We start from the raw sequence: 25,981 nt of genomic DNA, 5'->3' as shown, positions 1-25,981 counted from the left end.
CAAACAAAACTAAGTGTTATATTTTCATTCTATAATGTACATTTATGTAGGGTAGATTGTATATGCTCCTATGTGATTACATAGTTGTATAATGTGTTATAAGTAAACTTATATTTATATTATTTTACCCAAGTTGCTTGTGTTAGAACCAGTACTGGTGTTTGTCTTTAGTGGAAGAGCAGCGCTCGTCTCTCATCACAACAAATGATCTCTCCTATTAAGGATCTAGACAATGCTAGTTAAATTAAACAAGGACAATGACATATCCTACTTAGAATGCCAGCATGTCTGATGCCACAGCAGAACAAGGATTAAACTGATTTGTCCGTCAGGGAGATTTTCGGGAGAATCCCAAACAGCTTCTCAGCCTCAGACAGGTGTGGGTTAATAACTCTGTTGTAGGTGTACAGATCAAGTGATCACTCTTCTAAAGTCCAGTCAGCAACCAGCAGTTTACGGTCTGTTAACCGACTTGTGTCTTTGTGCAGCTTCAACAAGATGTATCTTATCCTGTGGAACGCTGGTGTTCTGGGAATTCTGATCCCGCAGGTGCTGGGCATGAAGATAAACTATGATGGGTAAGACATTTTTTTTCTCAGATACAAATCATTGCTGCATTTTATTACACATTGCAGATCTTCATTATTGGTGGTACCAGTGCTTGTGTACAATAGGATTTAAAAACTTGTTATGCCAGTTTCTTCGCACCTTGATTTTAATTTGTATTCTAAATCTTGGAGTTAATAAAAACTGTTTAATTTCATGTCTGGATAAATATTTCCAAATCAGTATAGTGTCTTCATGCCTTGTCTGTTTCAATGCTACAATAAATCTATCCCATGCATCTGTGCCCACGTTGCAAGTGCCGGTGTGTCCTTGGCAGTTTGTTCCCAGCCAAACTCTGTGAATGCATTTCAATCATTATTGCTGTGACTTGTGCATCAGGTCGAGTCACAGAGCAGTGTAATATTTCTACAAATATAAAGGTCTTCAATTATTAACCTGAAAGAAATTTGTTCACAGAAAATCATGCAACAGCGGAATATATGGACTATGTTTCCATATATGTATGCACTTACACATTCTCGCCCTCAGCTTGCTATATGTAGACATTCCTCCTTTGAGGTTTATTTAGCAGATGGTTCTCCATGGGTTCTATTTTGTTGTCCTCGACATCAATCTTACATACTTAGCATTAATAATAGGTTACACTTTTGGAGCTTGCGTGTTTTTTCAGTCTCATTATCTATGTAGCTATGTGTGTACCATCAGATACTTGTAGTGCTGAAACACATAGAGAAAAGGGCAGTAAAGAGCTGAATTCATATCAATAAACATACACAAGAAGAACAGCTTTGGGTAGCCCAAAGCCTCCCTGGAAGCCTTCTTTGTCAGAATCTGTAACACACAATGCTGCTGGCATAATGATACAATCCACCATTCCTTTGGCTTTACTTGTCCACTATAAATGCTCTGTAGAGTACTACAGAATATAATGTAGTCTTATATAAAATGGATAAGATGGTTGCTTCATTGCTTACTTGGTATAGCTGTTTGCTCATTAATGTGGTGACTGGTGAGCTCTTTATTTGACCCATTCAGGGATGTACACGATACACTACCTGTTCCATACTAAGAACGACCTCATTCTCCTACTTATTTGGTGATATATATATACAGCAAAAACAATATATTGTTTGCATCCCCTGACATATCTTATTTGAAATGGTATTTTAATAAAGGTTAAAGGGGTTACTCATGATGATAAACCCCATTTTCTTGGTAGCCCCCTCTATGAGCCAGACTAGAGAGCCACTCTGTACAAGCGGCTTTCGTTCTGGAGGACTTTGGTCATCCTTGTAATACATGGACGACCATTAATCTTAATGTCCGCCATGTAACGCTACATTTTCCATGCAGCGGACACTTCCGCCAGCAAAATCAGCTGTATAATTTAGTTTTTGTTTTCAGTAATTTCTTTTTATAATATTGAGCAAAACAGCTAAGACCCATTTACAATGATCGGACGAACGAGAATTCATAAGAAATATGTAAGCTATCAGCCGACAAATGAGAATACACTTATTTGTCAGCTTATTGTATCTATTTTGCAGCCTATAAACTCATCGTTGTTGGCAGCATATCTCCCTGTGTAAATAGCAAATGTGCTACTGACAATATGCAAACTGTATGGAGACAGGATGATAGTATCATTGATCGTTCATCCCCATATGGTTTGCATGGGCCCATGTAAAAAAGGGTCTTTAAACGAGCGCCCATCGACTTGTTATAGCGGCGTTCGACCCTTGTTAAAGGTCCGTGTAAACCAGCCTTATAAATTGCACCATGTCAATATACTATGATATCGTAGTCTTCAAAAAGATCAAAAACAAGTTACAATAGAAAAGTAGCTGCAAAATGTATGATTGCAAATAAAGAGGACTATGCACAATATTTGCCTTGAAATGAAACCAAATAAAGGACTTCAAAGAAGGAGTGATGTCGAGAAAGACAAGATGTTATGAAGAGTAGTATAGAGGATAGATAAAGGTGTGTAGCAGAACAACATTGCAAGATCGAGCCTGATCCAGAGTAATGCAATGCAATAAGCCACTCAGATCTGCATGGGTTTAATATTAGAATTTATGTAACATAAGGGGAGAATAAGCACATTGTGTAAGTAGCAACATCTTGCTGTTTATTAAAATTTTAGCAGTAGAAGGTAAGAATCTGCCCATAGTAAGGCTATGTTCACACTGAGTTTTTTTCAGGCGGAATTTCTGCCTCAAAATTCAGTTTGGAAGTTTGAGGCAGATTCTCCTCTCCCTGCGCGCCGATTTTCTCGGCGGTTTTCGCCCGCGGCCATTGAGCGCCGCGGGCATAAAACGCCACAAAATACGCTTTCTCTGCCTCCCATTGAACTCAATGGGAGGTCAGAGGCGTAAATGCCCAAAGATAGGGCATGTCGCTTCTTTTTCCCGCGAGGCGGTTTTACCGCTCGCGGGAAAAAGACGCCACCGCCTCCCATTGAAATCAATGGGAGGCATTTCGGGCCGTCTTAGCCTTAGACAACTAAATCTTATCTGTTTTGATTATCAGGATCTTTATAGTTTTCACTAAATGTTATAATAACAGATGGCAGGATGACAGATTTAGAAGCAAAATATGATTAGATGAACTTTTCTTTAATGCTGTCATGTACATTAGACTAATACTGGTCATGTATAGTCCAAAATAACATTATATAAAGAGATCTACCAATAATACATTCTAGACTGCGGTATGTGCATTTGGGCTTGGCTGGTAGGATAGGATTTAAAAAAGGGTCCTATGTTAGGACATTCCAGTCGGAAATCAGCACCTCTCTGATTATTTTATATATTTTATTTAAAGTGGTGATGAAGTTGAATTTGGTTGATTTATTAAATTTGCCCTTCAAATTTGATTTGTGTGCTGGTGCTAGACAGTCTGTTTGTTTCAACTTTTTGGTTCTATGGTAGGCAGGGCCGCCATCAGGAATTTCAGGGCCCCCTACAGCTATATTTTCTGGGCCCCCCTACCGTGGCACCGCCTGTTAACGGTACTCCGTCCAGCACTATATCATGGTACCCAGGGCCGCCATCAGGGGGGGTATTAGGGGTACTGATGTGAGAGGCCCGGCCAAACCTAATTGAAAGGGGGGCCCGGCAAACTGCTGCGACTTGCCTTTAGTAGAAAAAAAACAGGCCCCTGCAATGGGGCCCGTTTTTTTCACCAAAAGAATGTCGTGAGCTGTGGGCCCCCCTTTCAATTAGGGCCTCTCACATCAGTACCCATAATACCCCCCCTGATGGCGGCCCTGGGTAGCATGGGGGACGTCATGGGGGCCGTCAAACACCGCCGCCCGTGCGACCGATTGCGCGCACCCGCAAACTCCCGCGCACCCGCGACGGCCTGGAACCGCGCACCGAATTTTGAGGCAGATTTTGACCTGCCCACACTATCTTGCCGCGTTTTTTGCCCCCTGCGATTGAGGACAGCAGACAAAAAACGCAGGGAAAAATGCATTTTCTGCCTCCCATTGATTTCGATGGGAGGTCAGAGGCAGAACCGCGGCAAGAAAGGACGTGCTGCTTTTTCTTTTTTCTGCGACTGGCTCCCATTGATTTCAGATTAAATCAATGGGAGGCGGTTTTGGAAGTTTTTTGGTGCTGATTCTGACGCAGTGTCCGAGTCAATATCAAGGCCCAAAAACTCTGTGAACTGGGCCTTATTGTTAGGGCTTATTCAGACGAACGTGTAATACGTCCGTGCAACGCGCGTGATTTTCACGAGCCTCACACGGACCTATGTTACTCTATGGGGCCGTGCAGACTGTCCGTGATTTTCACGCAGCGTGTGTCCGCTGCGTAAAACTCACGACATGTCCTATATTTGTGCATTGTTCGCGCATCACGCACCCATTGAAGTCAATGGGTGCGTGAAAGTCACGCCCAGCACTTCCGCAGCAGTATAAACTATGAATGAAAACAGAAAAGCACCACCTGCTATAAACATACAAACAGAGTGTCATAATAATGGCGGCTGCGCGAAAATCACGCAGCCGCGCATCATACGCTGCTGACACACGGAGCTGTTATGGACCTTTTGCATGCGCAAAACGCCACGTTTTTGCGCGTGCAAATAGCACATGCTTGTGTGAATCCGGCCTTAGGGTAGGAACACACTAGGCATGAACACTGCGGATTTTATGCAACACATTTTATTGTGGAAAATCCGCATCGTATTACAGTCGCAGCAGAGTGGATGAGATTTGAACAAATCTCACCCACACGCTGCAAAAAATATGGACCTGCAGTGTGGCTTTTTAAGCTGCAGCTTGTCAATTTATTCAGTGGAATCGCTGCTCCTCTGTTGCGGAAATGCTGCGGTTCTGCCGCAAAAATCACAAATGAGAAAAAAAAAAATGGCACTTTTTTAAATTTATAAAAAAGTTTAGACTTTCCCCGGCCGTAGTCCTGGTGACGCGATCCTCTATTCTTAGCGCAGCCCAGCCTCCTGTCATGACGTTTCATCCCATGTGACCGCTGCAGCGGTCACATGGTCTACAGCATCATCCCAGGAGGCGGGGCTACATTCAGAAGAGAGAGATGCGTCACCAGGACTACGGCCGGGGCAAGTCTAAACTTTTTTTTCCCTACAGGATTCCCGCAGCGGACATGCCTCACGAAACCTGCGCCACTATTGGTGCGGTTTTGCTGGCAGAATTCCCTGCGGCTACAGGGGCGGATAAGCTGTCTAGTTTTACTCAGCATATCCGCCTAGTGTGTCCCTTATGATGTCGCTCCTGGAGCTGCTGCCTGTCTCTAAATAGGCAGTTGGTCCAGTAGAATTTGGATTTTTTTTTTTTTTGTGAACCAGCTTAAAAAAATACAAAACTTTTGTGTTAGGGCCTGTTCACATCACTGTTCGCTTCCGTTCCGGGGTTCCGTCTGAGGTTTCCGTCAGGTGAACCCCGCAACGGAAAGTGAAAGTGACAGCACAGCTTCCGTCACAATTAGCGCAGTCGACTGCGCTATTGATTCCGCCCGAAAACCAGCCGGAATGGTGACGAACGGAAACCATTAGCGATGTTTTCGTCACCATTGAGATCAATGGTGACTGAAACGTAAGCGGTGCTGTCACTTTCACTTTCCGTTGCGGGGTTCACCCGACAGAAACCTCAGACGGAACCCCGGAACGGAAGCGAACGGTGATGTGGACAGGCCCTAACACAAAAGTTTTGTATTTTTTTAAGCTGGTTCACAAAAAAAAATAATTCCAAATTCTACTGGACCAATTGCCTATTTAGAGACAGGCAGCAGCTCCAGGAGCGACATTATAAAGGAACACACTAGGCGGATATGCTGAGTAAAACTCCACAGCTTATCCGCCCCGGTAGCCGCAGGGAATTCTGCCAGCAAAACCGCACCAAATAGTGGCGCAGGTTTCGTGAGGCATGTCCGCTGCGGGAATCCTGCAGGGAAAAAAAAAGTTTAGACTTGCCCCGGCCGTAGTTTAGGTGACGCATCTCTCTCTTCTGAACGTAGCCCCGCCTCCTGGGATGACGCTGTAGACCATGTGACCGCTGCAGCGGTCACAAGGGATGAAACGTCATGACAGGAGGCCGAGCTGCGCTAAGAATAGAGGATCGCGTCACCAGGACTACGGCCGGGGTAAGTCTAAACTTTATCAATTTTAAAAAGTGCCTTTTTTTTTTCTCTTTTGTGATTTTTGCGGCAGAACCGCAGCGTTTCCGCAACAGACGAGCGGCGATTCTGCAGCATAAATTGACATGCTGCGGCTTAAAAAGCCAAAAGCCACACTGCAGGTCCATTTTTTTTGCAGCGTGTGGATGAGATTTGTTCAAATCCCATCCACTCGGCTGCGACTAATACGCTGCGGATTGTACACAATAAAATGTGTTGCATAAAATCTGCAGCGTTCATGCCTAGTGTGTTCCTACCCTAAGGCCGGATTTACACGAGCGTGTGCTTTTTGCGCGCGCAAAAAACGTGGCGTTTTGCGCATGCAAAAGGTCCAGAACAGCTCCGTGTGGCAGCAGTGTATGATGCGCGGCTGCGTGAGTTTCGCGCTGCCGCCATCATTATGACACTCTGTTTGTATGTTTGTAGCACGTGGTGCTTTTCTGTTTTCATTCATATTTTATACTGCTGCGGAAGTGCTTCCGTGTGCTGGGCGTGACTTTCACGCACCCATTGACTTCAATGGGTGCGTGATGCGCGAACAATGCACAAATATTGGACATGTCGTGAGTTTTACGCAGCGGACACACGCTGCGTGAAAATCACTGACAGTCCGCACGGCCCCATAGACTAACATAGGTCCGTGTGAGGCGCGTGAAAATCACGCGCGTTGCACGGACGTATTACACGTTCGTCTGAATAAGCCCTAACAATAAGGCCCAGTTCACAGAGTTTTTGGGCCTTGATATTGACTCGGACACTGCGTCAGAATCAGCACCAAAAAACACCCAAAACCGCGTCCCATTGATTTCATCTGAAATCAATGGGAGCCAGTCGCGGAAAAAAGGAAAAGCAGCACGTCCTTTCTTGCCGCGGTTCCGCCTCTGACCTCCCATCGAAATCAATGGGAGGCAGAAAATGCATTTTTCGCTGCGTTTTTTGTCTGCTGTCCTCAATCGCCGCGAGCAAAAAACGCAGCAAAAAAACGCGGCAAGATAGTGTGGGCAGGTCAAAATCTGCCTCAAAATTCTGTAAGGAATTTTGAGGCAGATTTTTTTCTGCCTGCAAAATACTCTGTGTGAACAGGGCCATAACTTAAACAGCACTTTCAACACTTTACTCACTGTGTCTGAAGAGCTGCTGGCTCCCACTCCAGTCCTCTTCAGGCGATGTCTTCGGTCCAGACGTCCAGTCCTTCACCTCCAGCCAGGCTCCAGGTAAGTTGTGTCCATGTGTGTGTCCGCGGCTGCGCGCGCTTCGTTCGCGGGTGCGCGCGCTGGCGATCGCGGGTGCGCGCTTCCGCGGGTGCGCGCGCGGGCGGTCTCGAGTGCGGGCTTTCGTGGGTGCGTGCTCGCAGACGCTCGCGAGTGCGCACACGCGGGAGTTTCCTTGTGCGCGTGACCGGTCGCGCGCGCGGGCCGTTCGACGGCCCCCATGACGAGAGGGGGGCCCGCAGCTCACGACATTCTGTGGTGAAAAAAAACGGGCCCCATTGCAGGGGCCCGTTTTTTTCTACCAATGGCAAGTCGCAGCAGTTGCCGGACCCCCTTTCAATTAGGTTTGGCCGGGCCCCTCACACCAGTACCCATAATACCCCCCTGATGGTGGCCCTGATGGTAGGCATCAGATAAAAGATGGTTAAGGTAGCCTTTTTCCTTGAACCGTTTTTTCAGGGTACCTGCTTGTTCCTGAAAATCACCTTCAAGGGTGCAATTTCTTTGTATCTTCTTATATTAGCTATATGGGATGTTTTGTAGCTATTTCATGTAGTGGCCACTAGTGTAGTATAGCGTCCATGGCCACGTGCCTTCGGGTTTACTCACCTCCCGACGCCCGCAGCCATGGATCCGTGAGCGCTGGTCCCCATCTCCTTCCTAGGAGACGCCAGCGCTCACTTCCGCTCCGGTCTGCTGTGTCCCATAGGGTGCGCGCGCACGCTCTTGCCTGCTCTTAAAGGGCCAGTGGGCGCACCTGTAAAACAATCATCAACTACATGATTTCCTGGTCCATAAGAAGGCCCTAGCCCTTCTGATCCTTGCCTGAGCGTTGTTAGTTATCCCAAGTCTGTCTTGCAAATGGTCCCTTAGTGTTTCCCGTTCCATTTGTTACGCGTGCCCTGTTACCTGTTCCTGTATCGCATGCTGTTCTTGTTCCTGTGCCTACTAGTGTCGGAGTCGTGTCTACTGCACCTGCTGTCGTTGTCACATCCAGTGTCTTCTACCACGCCCAGTGTCTTCTGCCACATCCAGCGGGTTCCAGGTCGGACACACTGAGTGTTTTTTACGCAGCGTACCCGTCCCGTGGGAACCCGGCCTAAGGCCAGTGCTTCAGACCATTAGCATACTAGGGCCACCTGTGGGATATTTCTAAAAACTTCAGAATCTGGGTAATATTTTTTTTGTTGTATTTCTCATGTAAAACCTTCTGTGTCACAGAAAAAAAGAAAATAGAAATGAGTTTATGCAAAAGAAATGAAATTTGTACATTTCACCTCTAACTCCTGTGAAACACCTAAAGGGTTAAGAGACTTTCTAAATGCTGTTTTGAATACTTTGAGGGGTGCAATTTTTAAAATGGGGTGATTTATGGGGGTTTGTAAAGTATGTGCCCCTCAAAGCCACTCCAGATCTAAATTGGTCCCTGAAAAAATAGCCTCTTGAAATTTTCTCGAAAATGTGACAAATTTCTGCTAAAGTTTTAAGCCTTGTAACGTCCCCGAAAAACAAGAGGATGTTAAAAAAATGATGCCAATCTTAGGCCTTATTCGCACAAATGTGTCCGTTTTGCGCGCGTAAAAATTCAGCATTTTTCCTGCGTTGCAGTTCCGTGTGACATCAGTGTATAGTGCTTGTCAAACTGAAGGAGGTGGTTTTCTTTTTCTCATCATTTGTTTAGCAACTGTTGCATGAATCACGCACAGCACAGAGATGTGCGTCCGTGTGCTGTCCGTGATTTTCACGCACCCATTGACTTCAATGGGGGCATGATGCGCAAAAAAGGCACAAGTATAGGACATGCAGTGAGTTTCACGCAGCGGACAAACGCTGCGTGAAAAACACTGAATGACTGAATGGCCCCGTTGACTTGCATAGTTCCATGTGACGTGTGTTGTTTTAACGCGCGTAACACGGACGTGAAATACGCTCGTGTGAATAAGGCCTAAAGTAGACATATGGGAAATGTTAATTAGCAACTATTTTGTGTGGTATCACTAGCTGTCTTACAAGCAGATGCATTTAAATTGATAAAAATGCTAATTTATTTCAATTTCTCACTACATTTTGGTGTTTTTGACAATTAAATACTGATTGTATAGACCACATTTTACCACTAACATAAAGTTCAAGGTGTCACAAAAAACAATCTCAGAATCACTTGAATAGGTAAAAGCATTCCAAAGCTATTACCACATAAAGTGACACGTCAGATTTGAAAAATGAGGCTCTGTCAGGAAGGTCAAAACTGGCCGCAGCGGGAAGGGGTTAAGGATAAGGGAGTTTTTATAAACAGTACGTTTTGTAAAACTTATTTTCATTTTGCTATATGTACTTTTATATGGTATGAGGGAATTGTATATAGAAAATCCATGCCCTTTAGTGCACCAAGCAGTTATATTGAAACCACTTCTGCCTACAAATGCTATTAAACCTCTAAATTGGAGAGACCATGTAAACTGTATTCTCCCTGGGATATGTCTCAGATTTAGCGCTAAACTTTAGTGCTGTATTAAGCACATTAATTGTTCCCTTAGAGGGTTAAGTACGCCTCTCTTTTTGAAAATAAAAATCGATTCTAGCAGAGATTACCATGCCGGAGAATTTAAGATGTAAGAGAGATGAAAAGGAATCGTGCAGAAATTGTCAAGGTCGTTGCAGTTATTAAATGAGCAAGGCATGAATGTATTCATAAAGGATTCATTATCGTCAGCACTGACTGGGGAGGAGCTCCTATACATTTCTTATTCAGGCGCTTGTTTAAAAATTGCATCATTAAACCTCTTTCATGTTCCAAACACTTTCTATGTGTCTTGGGACTGCATACATGGAGATATATATACTAAACATAGGCTTTTTTTTTCACGTTTAGGGACCAGCTTTTACAAATCATCCCACAGAACAAGGACCAAGTTTTATGCTTGCAGGGCATATGTAGGTCTTCACAGGTAGGTATTAAAGCCAGTATATATATACACACAAATGTAACCTATATCTGATCAGCATGTGATTGAGTATTGAGGGCATTGTGGCTGGCATGGGTGAATTGTGGCTGACATTGAAGGCATTGTGCCTGTCATATGGCATTGTGGCTTTAATTGGCAATGAAATATGCAACTATTTCGTTATTGACTTTAGTTCGGTAGTTAGCCACAGATTTTCCTTCCTTGCATTGAAAGGAATGAAAGGAATGAAGTCCATTTTAAAAATCTGCATTTCCGCAACAGATAGCGCATACTGTAGATTTGAAAATTGGCAACATGCCTACAATCCGCAACAGATTTTTTTATGTTGTGAGGGAATGGGGCTTGTTAAAACTCCATTCACTAAAATTGTACTGAACTTTGATGTGGAATTTCGGCACGGATTCTGCAACTGAAATTCTGCAACAAATACTGTATTTCAGCTGCAGATTTATGTCATGAAAACCAATCAGCACCAAATCAGCAATACTTCTCTCCTTTAAGGGAGCAGAGAGCTTTCAGTATTACCAGTATGCAAATAACTGGACTTCAGAAGCCAATAAAGCCTCATTCATACAGCCGTAATGTGGCTGTATTTTAGCGCCCGTATTACTGCGGCAAGTCTAAGGGTATGTTCACACGGCTTATTTTCGGCCATTTTTTGGGCTGTAAACGGCCAAAGAACGGCCGATAAGTCGGAAGTAGAACGCTTCCAAACATATGCCCATTGAATTCAATGCGAAAAATGTCATTCTGTTCCGACGGGGCATTTTTTTACGGGGCCGTTTTGAAAAACATCCGCGTAAAAAAACTTTCAAGAAAAAGAAGTGCATGTCACTTCTTGGGCCGTTTTTGGAGCCGTTTTCAACTGACTCTAAAGAAAAACAGCTCCAAAAAGGGCCGTTAACACCACTAAAAACGCAAGGTAATTAAAAAACAGCTGAAAAACAGGAGCTGTTTTCCCTTGAAAACAGCTCCATATTTTGAGACGTTTTTTGCTAAGCGTGTGCACATACCCTAAGCATGACCACGGGTCTAATGACTCGAACTTCATTATAGATCCCTATGATGCTGGGAGTTCAATCTTTAAAAGCATAAACTTTGAATGTTGCCTCAAGACTTTGTAGTAAAATTGATGGTGCACAAATATACAATAAGTGAATTTGATGCTAGTTCTCTCCTTTAGAAAACCATTTTACAAGTTACATCTACTTTGACCGGGCGGGGTCATTATCTTTTTAGTAGAAAATGTAAAACACACTTTATAATATAACGGACACTGACGTATGACACAAATTAGACCACATCCCCAAATAGAAAAATGCTGGCCAAAAAGTTCACATGTTAGAAAGGAAATCCAGGTTTTTATAAATAGAGCACATGTGCTTGTGCCATTTTCAATCCCATATTAATTCCTAAAGCCTTCTAAACAGACGTAGGTTAAATACTAGTTCTACACAATTTACTCGGCAATCAGAGTTGTAGACTTGCACTAGATTGCACAATGCTTGACATCAAAATAGTATTGCAATGGGGAAAATCCTATGGTTGACTACAACTTTTTGTGCAGCACAACAAGAGCCGGGTTACAGGGAGGACACATGGGCCATGCCTCTTGGGGCCTCCACCACAGTTCAGTATTCCTATCCAGCCAAAAGTACAAACTCACAAAAGGTAGTAAGGCTCTTATACCAAGCATCATACAGCTAGTCCACACCTAAAACATGGAGGATACTGATGCTAAAATCAGCGGCGTTAATAGACTCTGGAAACACCTGGGGCATTGTTTTATCATGAGGGGGTTGTTGCTAATGTAAGTATGGAACACTGTGCGGAACCAAATTTTTCATACACGTCATGTCACGTCATGTCATGCTTTAGCCAAAACCTCAAATAATTTGCCTCATCATAAGTACGTACACCATTGTAGCATGACAAATTATTACCACCATATACAGGACAGGTACTGTGAATACAGTACTAATAGGGATCAGCCAGCGAATAAACAATTCACTCCAATGACTCACAGTTGATGTATTATATGATTGCAATGGTTAACTTTCCCCATCTTTTCCCTCTGGCCCAGACCGGTATTAAGACTTCTTTCAGGTAGGATATGCCTCTGCAGAGTTAGATGCAGAATTTTACACATTATACCCTCATCATAGCCACAATACCTCCATGACAACCACAATTCCTTCTATGCCAGCCACAATACCCCCAATTAAAGCCACAATGCCATATGACAGCCACAATGTCTTCAATGTCTATTATGTCAGCCACAATTCACCCATGCCAGCCACAATGCCCTCAATGCCCCCTGTGACAGCCACAATGCCCCCATGACAAACGTTCTCTTCCATAAGCCCAGCTTGCGCTTCCCTCCAGATTATTACAGCTTCTCTATGGCTAACAATTCATCACTCATGTCCACAAGAAGCAGCCAATGATGTCGGTCTGATGGTCACTTACTTTGAAAAAGTAAAACAGCCCCTACCTAACTACTGCTGCCCTGATTTTCAGTTAACAGTGGTGATCACTGTGCTGCTTCTGATCGGCTTTCCTCATAGACATTCTATTGAGCCCGTACACTGCTCGCTTGACTTTCCGAGGAAAGACTATCAGAAAAGAAGCAGCACAGCTCTCACCCGAGCCCTTCTGCCACTTTGTTTCAGAAATCAGTGGGGATCTCAGTGCTCAGACCCCCACCAATCAAAACTTCTGACATATCACTATGACATGTCAAAGGTTTTTAAAACCTTTTGTTACCCTTTAATTGTAAAATGGGTTAGCTGTGAAGGTCTGATTCCTGCAATACCCAAGGAAAGAACCAACTGAATGGGACAATTTCACCTATAGCAGCCACCTTTCCAACAAATGAGGTTCTCAGTAGGGGGCAGAGCTGGATTGGGTGAAAGTAAGTACGTGACATTGTGACTACCTATGAATGCTTGCTCAATAATGTAAGATGGCTGCAGAGATATTAAACAAAACTAATGAGGGATTATATGGATTCATCTGTTCTATTTAGGGTGAAGTTTATGTTTCTTTATTTTAATTCAGTTACAGTTAATAGCTTGGTTAAGACGTCAGTTATTGGTGAAAACGTGAATTATCAAGTTCGTATTTAACATAATGGAACAAAGATAAAACCTGGGCCATCTAAAGTGTTCTACAGCAGGACCTTTTATCAGGGTCCATTATTAACCTGCCTACTTGTGAATTACAGACTTGGTGTAATTATTGTGGAGGGAAAGCAATTAGACATGCATGCATATTGAGCAGTAAATCTCAGTTTGTCCTTATACACACTGAATACTAATGAACATAATTCTTAGACATCACTCACTGTGTGCCCTGTTCCATTCATAAACTGCATGATGTGTGATTTATTACTATTATTTTGCAACAGTTGGATCTATGGAAGCCACTCAAGCCAGAAGATATCAATGTCAGAAGTGTAGTGCATGTCAGGATCCCATCCATGGTTCTGCAGCCCGTGAAAGAAGCCATGCTCCGCTGTTCACTATCTTTTAAGTAAGTCAACTGATGTGAGTTGAGCAGTTTTAATCTTCTAGACTTTGGTTTAAATTGAATGTCAGTCATGCAGAATGACACGCTGAAGTGGAGAGTGCATATCAAGCATGTTTTAAAGTGCTATGCAGTTCGCTGTACACTATACCTTATACTTTTAAAATGCAAACCCTTAATACTTTTTAAGTGCCTGAATACTGTACAACCGTTACTGCAGAACCCAAGAAAAGAAAGTTTAGATCCTCAGGAGTTTTTCCTGTATTTCTTTGTCGGCATGTCCGTGGCTGGAGCCTTCATATTTACTCCATCTACAGATCCATCTTACTATAGGCCCGACACTGCAATGTTGTTCGAGTTTAATAGTACGAAATGTTTTCTTACCATGTAACTCTGCACAATATCCTATTTTGAGTAACCCTCGTTTCCCTCCGGGAATAGATGCCCTGATCTTTCGTAACTGGGTCTCTTCTGGAAAGTCAGTGATTTACAAAAAGATAATCACTGGCTAACTCCACATGCTCTGCTTATCCTGCTGGGTCCTAGATGTGTGGGGCCCTGGAGATCTATGCAATTGACAATTTTTTTAACATCTCTCCCTCCACCAGAATCGTACACACATAACAAAACTCCATTTGAGACATTGTGTCTAGCGTCGGGTCTGATTAGGCATTCACTGTCTTTGACTTATGGCCTCCTCCAGAATCCTCCAGGACAACTACCTACACCTTTCATGCTTTAATGGGAAGTTAGACCTTAAAATTTATTTTACTACTGATCAGAGACAGAAGATTTTTACTTTGACACATAAATCCCCTGTTAGCTCTTGCTTCCAGGAATCTAGTTTTAAACTACTCTCCAGATGGTATAGAGTGCCGTCACGTTTAAAAACTTTTTTACCATCTGGGGACCCAAAATGTTGGAGATTCAAAAGCGAAATTGGTCCACTCCTTCATATTTTTTGGTCATGCAACTTGTTGATTCCCTTTTGGGAAGGAATAAGAGAAATTATTAATAAGATCCTCGGAGTGGAATTATCTTTGAACCCCACATTGTTCCTCCTTTGTCATAGCGAGACTCCCCTTATTTCTCTCAAGTGATTATTGTTGTTTCTTAATTATGGCTGCGAGAATGTGTACTCCATGAATGTGGAAGAAAACAGAGGCTCCTTCGCTAAGTGTTGATGTCATGTATTTAAAAATGGTGTCTTCCAAAATACCTGTTAAGATAGGTGCTGCACAATTTTAGACATTAGGTAAGTTAGCATTGATTTACACTCTAACACCACTTTCCACCTTTCCTCAATGAGATAGACATCCAATTATTCATAGTTACATAGTTCGTACGGTTGAAAAAAGACACATGACCATCAAGTTCAACCAAGGAATGGGAAATGGGAAGTAAAACAATTCTACACATAAGAGCTTAGATTTTTTTGTTCTAGGAAATTATCTAAGCCTTTTTTAAAGCCATCTACTGTCCCTGCTGTGACGGCTCCTGCGGTAGGCTATTCCATAGATTCACAGTTCTCACAGTAAAGAAGGCCTGTCGCCTCTGCAGGTTGAACTTTTTTTTTCTCCAGACAGAGGGAGTGCCCCCTTGTTTTTTGAGGGGGTTTTACATGGAACAGGATTTCACCATATTTTTTGTATGTGCCATTAATATATTTAAATAAGTTAATCATGTCCCCCCTTAGTCGTCTTTTTTCAATGCTAAATAGGTTTAATTCTTTTAATCTTTCCTCATAACTTAGATTCTCCATGCCCCTTATTAGCTTCGTTGCTCTTCTTTGTATTTTTTCTAACTCCAGAGTATCCTTTCTATGAACAGGAGCCCAGAACTGAACTGCATATTCTAGATGAGGCCTCACTAATGCTTTGTAAAGTGGTAATATTACATCCCTGTCCTGCGAGTCCATGCCTCTTTTAATACACGACAATATCTTGCTGGCCCTTGAAGCAGCTGATTGACACTGCATGCTGTTATTTAGTTTATGATTTACAAGTACACCCAGATCCTTCTCAACAAGTGACTCCCCCAGTGTAGCTCCCCCTAGGACATATGATACATGCAGGCTGTTGGTACCCAGATGCATAACTTTACATTTATCTACATTAAACCTCATTTGTCAAGTGGATGCCCAAACACTCAGTTTGTTTAAATCCGCTTTAAATTCACAAACATCTTCCATAGACTGAACATTACTACATAGCTTGGTGTCATCTGCAAAAATAGAAATAGTGCTATTAATCCCATCCTCTATATCATTAATAAATAAGTTTAATAATAGTGGTCCCAGCATGGAACCCTGGGGTACACCACTTATAACCAGGGACCATTCAGAGTAGGAATCATTGACCACAATTCTTTGGATACGGTCTTTGAGCCAATTCTCAATCCAATTACAAACTATACTTTCTAAACCTATAGTCCTTAATTTAACCATTAGACGTCTGTGAGGGACAGTGTCAAATGCCTTTGCAAAGTCCAAAAGCACTATATCCACAGCGGCCCCTCTGTCTAGGCTTCTGCTCACCTCTTCATAAAAATAAATCAAGTTGGTTTGACAGTTTCTGTTTTTAGTAAAACCGTGCTGGCTGTCACTTATAATACTATTTCTTGTCACATAATTCTGTATATAGTCCCTTAATAGCCCCTCAAACATTTTCCCCACAATGGATGTTAAGCTTATTGGTCTATAATTACTCGGGGAAGACCTAGAGCCCTTTTTGAAAATAGGCACAACATTCGCCCTGCGCCAGTCCCTTGGCACTATACCAGTCACTAGAGAATCTCTAAATATTATGAAGAGGGGGACAGAAATAACTGAACTAAGCTCTTTAAAAACTCTAGGGTGTAACTCATCTGGTCCCGGGGCCTTGTGTACATTTATTTTGTTTCATTTAGCTTGGACCATCTGTACATTCATCCAATTCAGTATATCAACTGATATATTAACAGCACTGGCACCGGCTACATGAGCTGCTCTTTCATCTGTTGTATATACAGAGCTGAAGAACCCATTTAGTAACTCTGCCTTCTCTTGATCCCCTGTGACCAACTCCCCATTACTACTATCTAAGGGTCCTACATGTTCAGACCTTGGCTTGTTTGCATTTATATACTTTAATAATTTTTGGGGATTTGTTTTACTATCCTTGGCCACATGCCTTTCATTTAGTATTTTTGCTGATTTTATTACATTTTTACAAATTTTATTAAGCTCTTTATAATTTACAAAGGCTAGAGCTGTGCCCTCAGGTTTGTATTTTTCAAATGCCTTTTTTTTTGTCATATATTGCCCTTTTTACAGAAGGTGTAATCCATGTGGGGATTAATTTTAGTCGTTTATACTTATTACCTATAGGAATAAATTTTGCACTATAATTACCCAACGTAGATTTGAAAATCTCCCATTTATCATTTGTACCATTATTTGACATTAGTTTTTCCCAGTCTATATCCTGAATTGCAGTCCTCAACCTGGGGAAATTGGCCTTCTTAAAATTAAGTGTTTTTGCCCTACCAGCCTGTGTTTGTTTTTTAAGAGTATATGTAAAATATAACTATATTATGATCACTGTTACCAAGGTTTTCACGAACATTGACATTCCCAACAAGCTCTGCATCATTAGAAATTACCATATCCAACAGAGCTTCACCTCTAGTCGGGTCTTCCACAAACTGGCCCATAAAGTTTTCCTGCAACAGGTTGAGGAAATGTCTCCCCTTTGTAGTTGAAGCCGAACCATGGCCCCAATTAATATCCCCGTTATTAAAATCTCCCATTATCACTACTGTACTCGCCTGTGCAGCCCGCTCCATCTGTTTATATAGCTGAACTTCCATCTCCTCAGTTATATTGGGGGTCTATAGATTACACCAAAAGTAATTTTTTCAGTGTTTACCTCCCTTTGTAATTCCACCCACAAGGTTTCAACCTCCTCACAATCTTCACCCTCTAATGTCTCTTTCACACTCACCTTCATATCACTTCTCACATACAGACATACACCACCGCCTTTCCTATTTGTCCTGTCTTTCCGAAACAGTGTAAAACCCTGTAGATTTACAGCCCAGTCATGAGAAGAGTCCGGCCATGTTTCAGCAACACCAACTATATCTATATTTTCTTCGAGTACCAAGGCCCTCATCTCCCCCATTTTGCTTGCTAGACTTCTGCCATTTGTGAACATACACTTTAACTTGCCTTTAAATGTTTCAGTTTCCTTATCAAAAATTTGATTATTTGACATTATTTGGGCATTTTTATTTTCATTGCTGTTTTGTAACGAAAGGATCTCCTTATCTTGTTGCCTAGTCCTCTCCCCACAGTCTGTTTCTCCCCCTCACCAATATAGTCTGACCCCTCTCTAACCTAGCTACCCATTTATTTTCTACATTGACCTCCCTCTAAGCCCTAGTTTAAATACTCTGCCACCCCAGCTAGAATTCTCTCCCCCAGCACAACGGACCCCTTCTATTTAGGTGCAAATCATCTGCAGAATACAGTTTGTACCCCAATGAAAAGTCAGACCAGAGCTCTAGGAACCCAAAGCCTTCTTCTCTACACCAAGACTTAAGCCATGCATTTAACTCCCAGAGCTCCCGCTGCCTTTCCTGTGATGTGCATGGCACCGGCAGTATTCCTGAGAATACTACTTTGGAGGTCCTTCCTTTCAGCTTGTAGCCTAGTTCTTTCAAATTATTCTTAATGCTCCTCCACCTACCAATTATTCTGTCATTGGTACCCACATGGACAACAACAGCTGGATCATCACCAGCCCCTCCCAGTAATTTATCCACCCGTTCCACCACATGCCGAACCCTGGCACCAGGGAGACAGCAAACCATTCGGTTGTTGGCGACACATTATTCTATCCGTCTTCCTGATTATAGAATCCCCTACAACTATCAATTTTCTTGCCTTACCTGCATTACTACTAGCTCGGCTTTTCCCCTGGCAGTTAGGGAGATCAGTATCCACTAGGGCTGCCATTTCTGAGACCGACACCCTCGCATCATCACCCAACTTGGCAATTTTGCTTGGAATATCAGAAACCGGATTGGCCTTCCTTTTCTTGGACCCCTTTCTACTGGCCCTAACTACATTAACTCAGCTACTTGCCTGATCCTGCGGACCCATGTCTTCACCCTCCAGATCTACCCCAGTAAGTGCTTGTTCCGTCAGCAGCATGCTCCGCTCAAGATTGTCTATCTCCCTCAGTGTTGTGTTTTTCTCCTCCAGATCTCTAACGCGAGCTTCCAGATGACCAACATGCTCACATCTGCCACAGAGGTATTCACCCTGGAACTCCGGCTCCAGTCGTGCATACATATGGCAAACTGTGCACTGAAGAAAACCTCCAATCTTGCTGTCAATTATCCTAGTTACAAAAAAACTGTGAACAATTGAAAAAGTAAAAGAAGAGTACTTACAGGGGCTTTAACTCCGGTTTTATAACTTCACTTATATCACAAGCCACTTAATTCAGCTAGCTCAGAACAGAGCATTATATGGGAGCATTATACTTTAAGGGTATGTTCACACGGCTTATTTTTAAACTGATTTTGGGAGCGTAAAAGTTTTGTTTCATGCTCCAAAATACACTTGGAATACGCCTGCTGTTCACATGAGGCGTATTTTTACGCTGCTAAATTCAAAAAATGCCTCAAAAAATGAAGCCTCGTAAAAAGAAGTAACATGTCACTTTTCAAAGGCGTTTTTTGGAGCTCATTTTCAATTGTCACTATGAACAACGTCTCAAAAAAAACATCAAAATAAGCTTCAAATTTTAAAAAAAGCTTCATGTTCAGCTTCAAAAACGCCTTGAAATCAGAAGCTGTTTTCCCTTGAAAATAGCCTCGTAATGTTCAGCTACTTCTTTTTGTACATGTGAACATACCCTAAGAGAGAACAGATGCATTGATACTGTATATAATGCATTGAGAAATCTGTTGTTTGGCTCAAACGCCTTATTTATATAGCTTCTCCACCCCTTTTTTTTGACACTTCTCTATCCTCGGCAGTCCCGTAAAGAATAAATAGAGCGGCATCGCACATGCGTGACCTGTCGTTTCATACATACAGGGGACTCGGGACTCCCGTTCTCCTCATCGGTGGGGGTCCCAGTGGTGGAACTCCCAGAAATCAAACACTTATCCCCTATCCTGTGGATAGGTGATAAATAATTGTGGTGGGTTAACTCCCTTTAAGTGTCAGAAAATAAAGCCAGGTGACGACCAGTTTAGAAGGGTACCTTGTATTGCGCAACAGGCGAGCGCTTTACAGATTGGATAATAAAATAGTTAGGCTAAACCCATTAATATAAATAAAAATGAATCGGTGTGCTCTATAGAAAAGACTAGTGTGTATTTTTCCTGAATAGCGTCGTTTTTATTTATAAGTTTAATTTTAGTCTACAAAAAGTACAGTCTGACAATATGGCCCTTGGTCCAAAAAATGTTGCATAACTCTGCTTTATATGATAAAATAGTTAGCCTCATTCCATTAATGCAAATGAAAAATGCTTTATAGACCAGACTAGTGTGTACCTTTCCTGAATAGCGCAATTCTTATTTATAAGATTCAGAATGGTTAAGTGACTATCTTAAAAGACAGCAGAATAGATCAATCACTCCTTGCATATACAAGAGACAGCTGAATGGTTTGAATCACTAATGCTTATATTGTAGACTGATTCTCTCTATATTTTCTTATCTATATTTACAAATCTCTTGTAAACTAAGAAGAGGAATATTTTACAAAAAATATTAAAAATAATATATTTTATTTGCTCAAGTAAAGAGCCATATTTGAATTATAATGGATACTTAGTCAACAATTGTAAAATCTAGCATCTTTGTAATATACAGATGTGTCCTTCCTTACCTTTCCTCTTATCTCAACATATCCTGCATGTGTGGTGCGAAAAGCTCTTTCCAGTTCCAGCATGACTGTAGCCCCTGTGTGCATAGCGAGGTCCATAAACACATAATTTGATTAGTTTCTTTCGGAGGAATTCATGTGGCCTGCACAAAACCCTGACCTCAAACCCATCAAACACCTTTGGGATGAATTGGAATACCGAGTGGGAGCCAGCACTTCTCGTCCAACATACCATTACAAGTGCTCTTTTGGCGAAATTGGCACAAACTCCCACAGACAAACTCCAAACCCTTCTGGAGAGCCTTTCCAGAAGAGTGGAGGTTGTTATACCAGCAAAGAGGGCTGAACTCCCTATTACCACCCAAGGTTTTGGAATGGAATGTCCAACAAGACCATATATAATGATGATGATGATAAGAATAATATTAATCTTTATATAGCGCCAACATATTTCGCTGCACTTTACAATTACAGATTAACAAAACTAATTAACAATTCAAACAAGGGGAATAAGGACCCTGCTCGCAAGATCTTACAATCTATGAAATACGGGTGACACAAAATGTAAAAAGTGCTGGATCTGGTGTCTTCCTCGTCTGTCCATTTAGTAAAAATTTGAGTGGTTTCAGTTTCTAAAAGTAAACTAAAGATGGCTGCCAGTATAGTTTCTACAATGGTAGTCACCTAGGTTTTCTAGATCCCTTATTGGCAAAACTGTCTAGCTATGTGAAATTTTGTGGATTGGGGAAATATACAAGAAACTAATTCTTAAAATTTTCAACAACTTCAAAAATATCAAGGATTGCTTTTAGTGCACCAACATAGGCTTTATTATAAGATTAACGGAACAAGGCTGTAAAATAACATCATTAAGTTAGTCAGGCTTCAGGGCTCACCACTGTGACAGAGGTAGAAGAGAAATGACAGGTATACGTTAATAAATAATATAACAAAATCAAAAGTAAGTTTAAAATTAACATATTATTTTCCCCCAAGGCTTATTGAAAAGTAAGGGCTCAGACGGCCCGATATTAGAGAGAGAACATAAATTATAAATGTAGTATTTAAATACCAAGTACAACAGCTGCATTTCCGTAAAATAATTGGGGCTCCCTGCCATAATTTTTTTTTATTTTTTTTAAAAAGACTATTTTTATTGTGTCTTACATTACCTTACATCACATCAGTCCCTTTTAGGATTAGTATCTAATAATGTAAACATTTTTATTGATGTAGAAATCAATTATCAAAGAAAGAACACTGAATCAACTGTGAAAGCAATGAATAAGGACTACGTTTTTCTTTTACATTGCACTTACAGATCCAATTCACAGTCTATTCATCGACTATAGGATGCAGTTGTTAACCTCAGAGCTGTAGAACTATTCTTCAAAAACAGAAAAAACACATTGTCCTCACATTCAATATTCGACTGATTATATTGCTGCTAAGCAAAATATTTCAGAAATAAACATCAGGTTTTCGTACACATATTGATCAGTGCTGTATACAATTGCAAACATTACAGTTATTTTACCTAAAATCATCCTCTGACATTACACACACACAAAGATATAGATATATTTATTTATTTTTTATTTTTCTAGTGTCTATTTTTCTACTTTATTTTCTTTTCAAACTCTTTTCTTTACAAGGGACATTCTTGACATATACTTTTTTCCTGAATTTTGTAAAGCTGTTAGGTATTTCCCTTTCTAAATTATAATAATGCATTATAATATTCTATAGAAACATCAGGTGATATGGAGCGTATTATTTTGCAACCAGTGCAAAAATCCCTTTATCCACTTTAAGCACTTTTGGCTATACTCCCATATTTTGGAGTTCTATATTATCACTGGTTGATTGGATACCCTCCATAAACAGATACATATATATCTTTTAGATACATTAGTCCCTTAGTACAGAGGTTTCTCTGTAATTGCCTTGAATTGAACGATATCATTTTACTGTCACTAGATGGCGTGTGTTCGGTTATTATTGTTTAACCGCATGGATATCATTTTCTACCACTAGGGGGATCATTTGACATATATATATATACATATATACAAAAAAATAAATAATATATATATTTTACATATATATACATATATATATATATATACGGTACCGTTCAAAAGTTCAGGGTCACCCAGACAATTTTGTGTTTTCCATGAAAACTCACACTTATATTTATCAAATGAGTTGCAAAATGACTAGAAAATATAGTCAAGACATTGACAAGGTTAGAAATAATGATTTTTATTTGAAATAATAATTTTCTCCTTCAAACTTTGCTTTCGTCAAAGAATGCTCCATTTGTAGCAATTACAGCATTGCAGACCTTTGGCATTCTAGCTGTTAATTTGCTGAGGTAATCGGGAGAAATTTCACCCCATGTTTCCAGAAGCCCCTCCCACAAGTTGGATTGGCTTGATGGGCACTTCTTGCGTACCATACGGTCAAGCTGCTCCCACAACAGCTCTATGGGGTTGAGATCTGGTGACTGCGCTGGCCACTCCATTACAGATAGATTACCAGCTGCCGGCTTCTTCCCTAAATAGTTCTTTCATAATTTGGAGGTGTGCTTTGGGTGATTGTCCTGTTGTAGGATGAAATTGGCTCCAATCAAGCGCTGTCCACAGGGTATGGCATGGCGTTGCAAAATTGAGTGATAGCCTTCCTTATTCAAAATCCCTTTTACCTTGTACAAATCTCCCACTTTACCAGCACCAAAGCAACCCCAGACCATCACATTACCTCCACCATGCTTGACAAATAGCGTCAGGCACTCTTCCAGCATCTTTTCAGTTGTTCTGCGTCTCACAAATGTTCTTCTGTGTGATCCAAACACCTCAAACTTCGATTCGTCTATCCATAACACTTTTTTCCAATCTTCCTCTGTCCAATGTCTGTGTGCTTTTGCCCATATTAATCTTTTCCTTTTATTAGCCAGTCTCAGATATGGCTTTTTCTTTGCCACTCTGCCCTTAAGGCCAGCATCCCGGAGTCGCCTATTCACTGTAGACGTTGACACTGGCGTTTTGCGGGTACTATTTAATGAAGCTGCCACTTGAGGACCTGTGAGGCGTCTATTTCTCAAACTAGAGACTCTAATGTACTTGTCTTGTTGCTCAGTTGTGCAGCGGGGCCTCCCACTTCTCTTTCTACTCTGGTTAGAGCCTGTGTGTGCTGTCCTCTGAAGGGAGTAGTACACACCGTTGCAGGAAATCTTCAGTTTCTTGGCAATTTCTCGCATGGAATAGCCTTAATTTCTAAGAACAAGAATAGACTGTCGAGTTTCACATGAAAGCTCTCTTTTTCTAGCCACTTTGAGTTTAATCGAACCCACAAATGTAATGCTCCAGATTCTCAACTAGCTCAAAGGCAGGTCAGTTTTATAGCTCCTCTAAACAGCAAAACTGTTTACAGCGGTGCTAACATAATTGCACCAGGGTTTTCAAGTGTTTCAAAACCAGACGTTTGCAGCTAGAATAGTCATTTAGCACATTAACAATGTATAGAGTGTATTTCTGATTAATTTAATATGTTATCTTCATTGAAAAAAACTGTGCTTTTCTTGCAAAAATAAGGAAATTTCTTGAATTTTAATGTTTTGACACATCAATTCACTGTAACGCATGGGTATATTAAACCCCACCCTGTGTGTCACTTCATACTTGACAAAGATCCCATAGAGATGGATTGAAACGTTGCTACTAGGGCAATAAAAAATCCAGTACTTTTTTGTAGCAACTCGCGTGTTTCGCTGCGTATTTTATGGACGTTATTGGAGCTGTTTTTCAATAGTCAATGAAAAACGGCTCCAAAAACGTCCCAAGAAGGGACATGCACTTCTTTCTCGCGGGTGTCTTTCTACGTGCCGTATTTTGACAGCGACGCGTAAAATTACAACTCATGGGAACAGAACACCGTAAAACCCATTGCAAGAAATGGGCAGATGTTTGTAGGCATAATGGAGCTGTTTTTTCAGGCGTAATTCGAGGCGTAAAACACCCAAATTATGTCTGAAAATGCTGCGTGTGAACATACCCTTAGCCTGGGTCTGGGAGGACTGTTTAAACCCGACCACTGAAGCTGTGCTGCTTTCTTTTCTGCTTGTGTATGTATATATATATATATATATATATATATATATATATATATATACCCAACTATATATATATGAGGATGACATCCGTGGGGGTTCATGCCCTAGAACTCCAATAATTTCTGACATAAAGGGACTGTAAAATACTCCAACCTATTTAGCACTGGTTTGATATTTCTGTCCCTGGAAAACTTTGATAGAGTACTAACATATAATTACCAGCTATAGAGCTATATTGCAGGCATTGTTTTAGGTATCTCCAAGAACCACAACCAAGTGCTGTGGTACTTACAGTTCCACAACACCCGCCAATGTCATCCCACATCAGAAAATAATTTAGACATCATATTTTTTTATGAGGGATTCCCCTTTAAGTGGTCATTGAATGTCCAGCTTAAAAGGCTATGTACAACTTTGAAACTATGTTTTTTTTTAATTGTTCGTTTGCTTCCTAAAAGCAAAATTAAACAACTTCCGAAATAGTCTCCATTAAATATGTCTTATTATTTTGCTGATGTAGAGTCTGTGTAATTCCTTCACCTAGCAGGTTGTCCTGCTGATTTGGACAGATTTGACATAACACTGCTCCAGTCGTGGGGCTGACATCATATGCTCCATCTACTCTCTCTATTCCTCTTCTCAGTGTTAGCGTTAGCAGGGAGAAGGAGGAGGTTGTATGCAACAAATGAGTGTAGATCTGGGGAAAAGTAGTCTGTGTAATTCATTCACCTTGCAGGTTGTCCTTCTGTTACTGGCATAGATCTTACAGAACATTTCTCCAGTCAAGGAGCTGATGTCATATGCTTCATCTGCTATCCCCATTCCTTCTCTAAGTGTTAGAGATAGCATGGAGGGTAAGGAGGTTGTACGCCTTAGATCAGTGTGGAGAGGGAAAGTATCCAAGTCTTCAGGGAGGACAGATCATACAAGCTAAACTGTATTAGTGTGTAATTAGGGAGGAAAACAAAGGGGAGAGGGAGGGGAAATCATACAAGGTGTCGGTATCAGAGTGAAGGTAGGGAGGAAAGTACAGGGGGAGGGAGGGG

The 25,981-nt window shown here is 41.4% G+C and overlaps 1 protein-coding gene across 1 annotated transcript in view; it reads left to right on the top strand.

Annotated features, from left to right (window-relative positions):
- Nucleotides 1–452: 452 nt before the first annotated feature.
- CPO (carboxypeptidase O) overlaps nucleotides 453–25,981 on the top strand; it is a 79,713-nt gene continuing 54,184 nt past the window's right edge. Inside the window, exons 1-3 of the mRNA XM_075831219.1 lie at nucleotides 453–578; nucleotides 10,311–10,386; nucleotides 13,814–13,938. Coding sequence (XP_075687334.1) covers nucleotides 499–578; nucleotides 10,311–10,386; nucleotides 13,814–13,938 — 281 coding nt within the window. The 5' untranslated portion in view covers nucleotides 453–498. The remainder of the gene's footprint in view (nucleotides 579–10,310; nucleotides 10,387–13,813; nucleotides 13,939–25,981) is intronic.

The sequence above is a fragment of the Rhinoderma darwinii genome, chromosome 6 (assembly GCF_050947455.1).
Source record: "Rhinoderma darwinii isolate aRhiDar2 chromosome 6, aRhiDar2.hap1, whole genome shotgun sequence".
Taxonomy (NCBI): Eukaryota; Metazoa; Chordata; class Amphibia; order Anura; family Rhinodermatidae; genus Rhinoderma; species Rhinoderma darwinii.
Note: the sequence above shows the minus strand (reverse complement) of the source record. Positions and strands in the feature narration are given on the sequence as shown.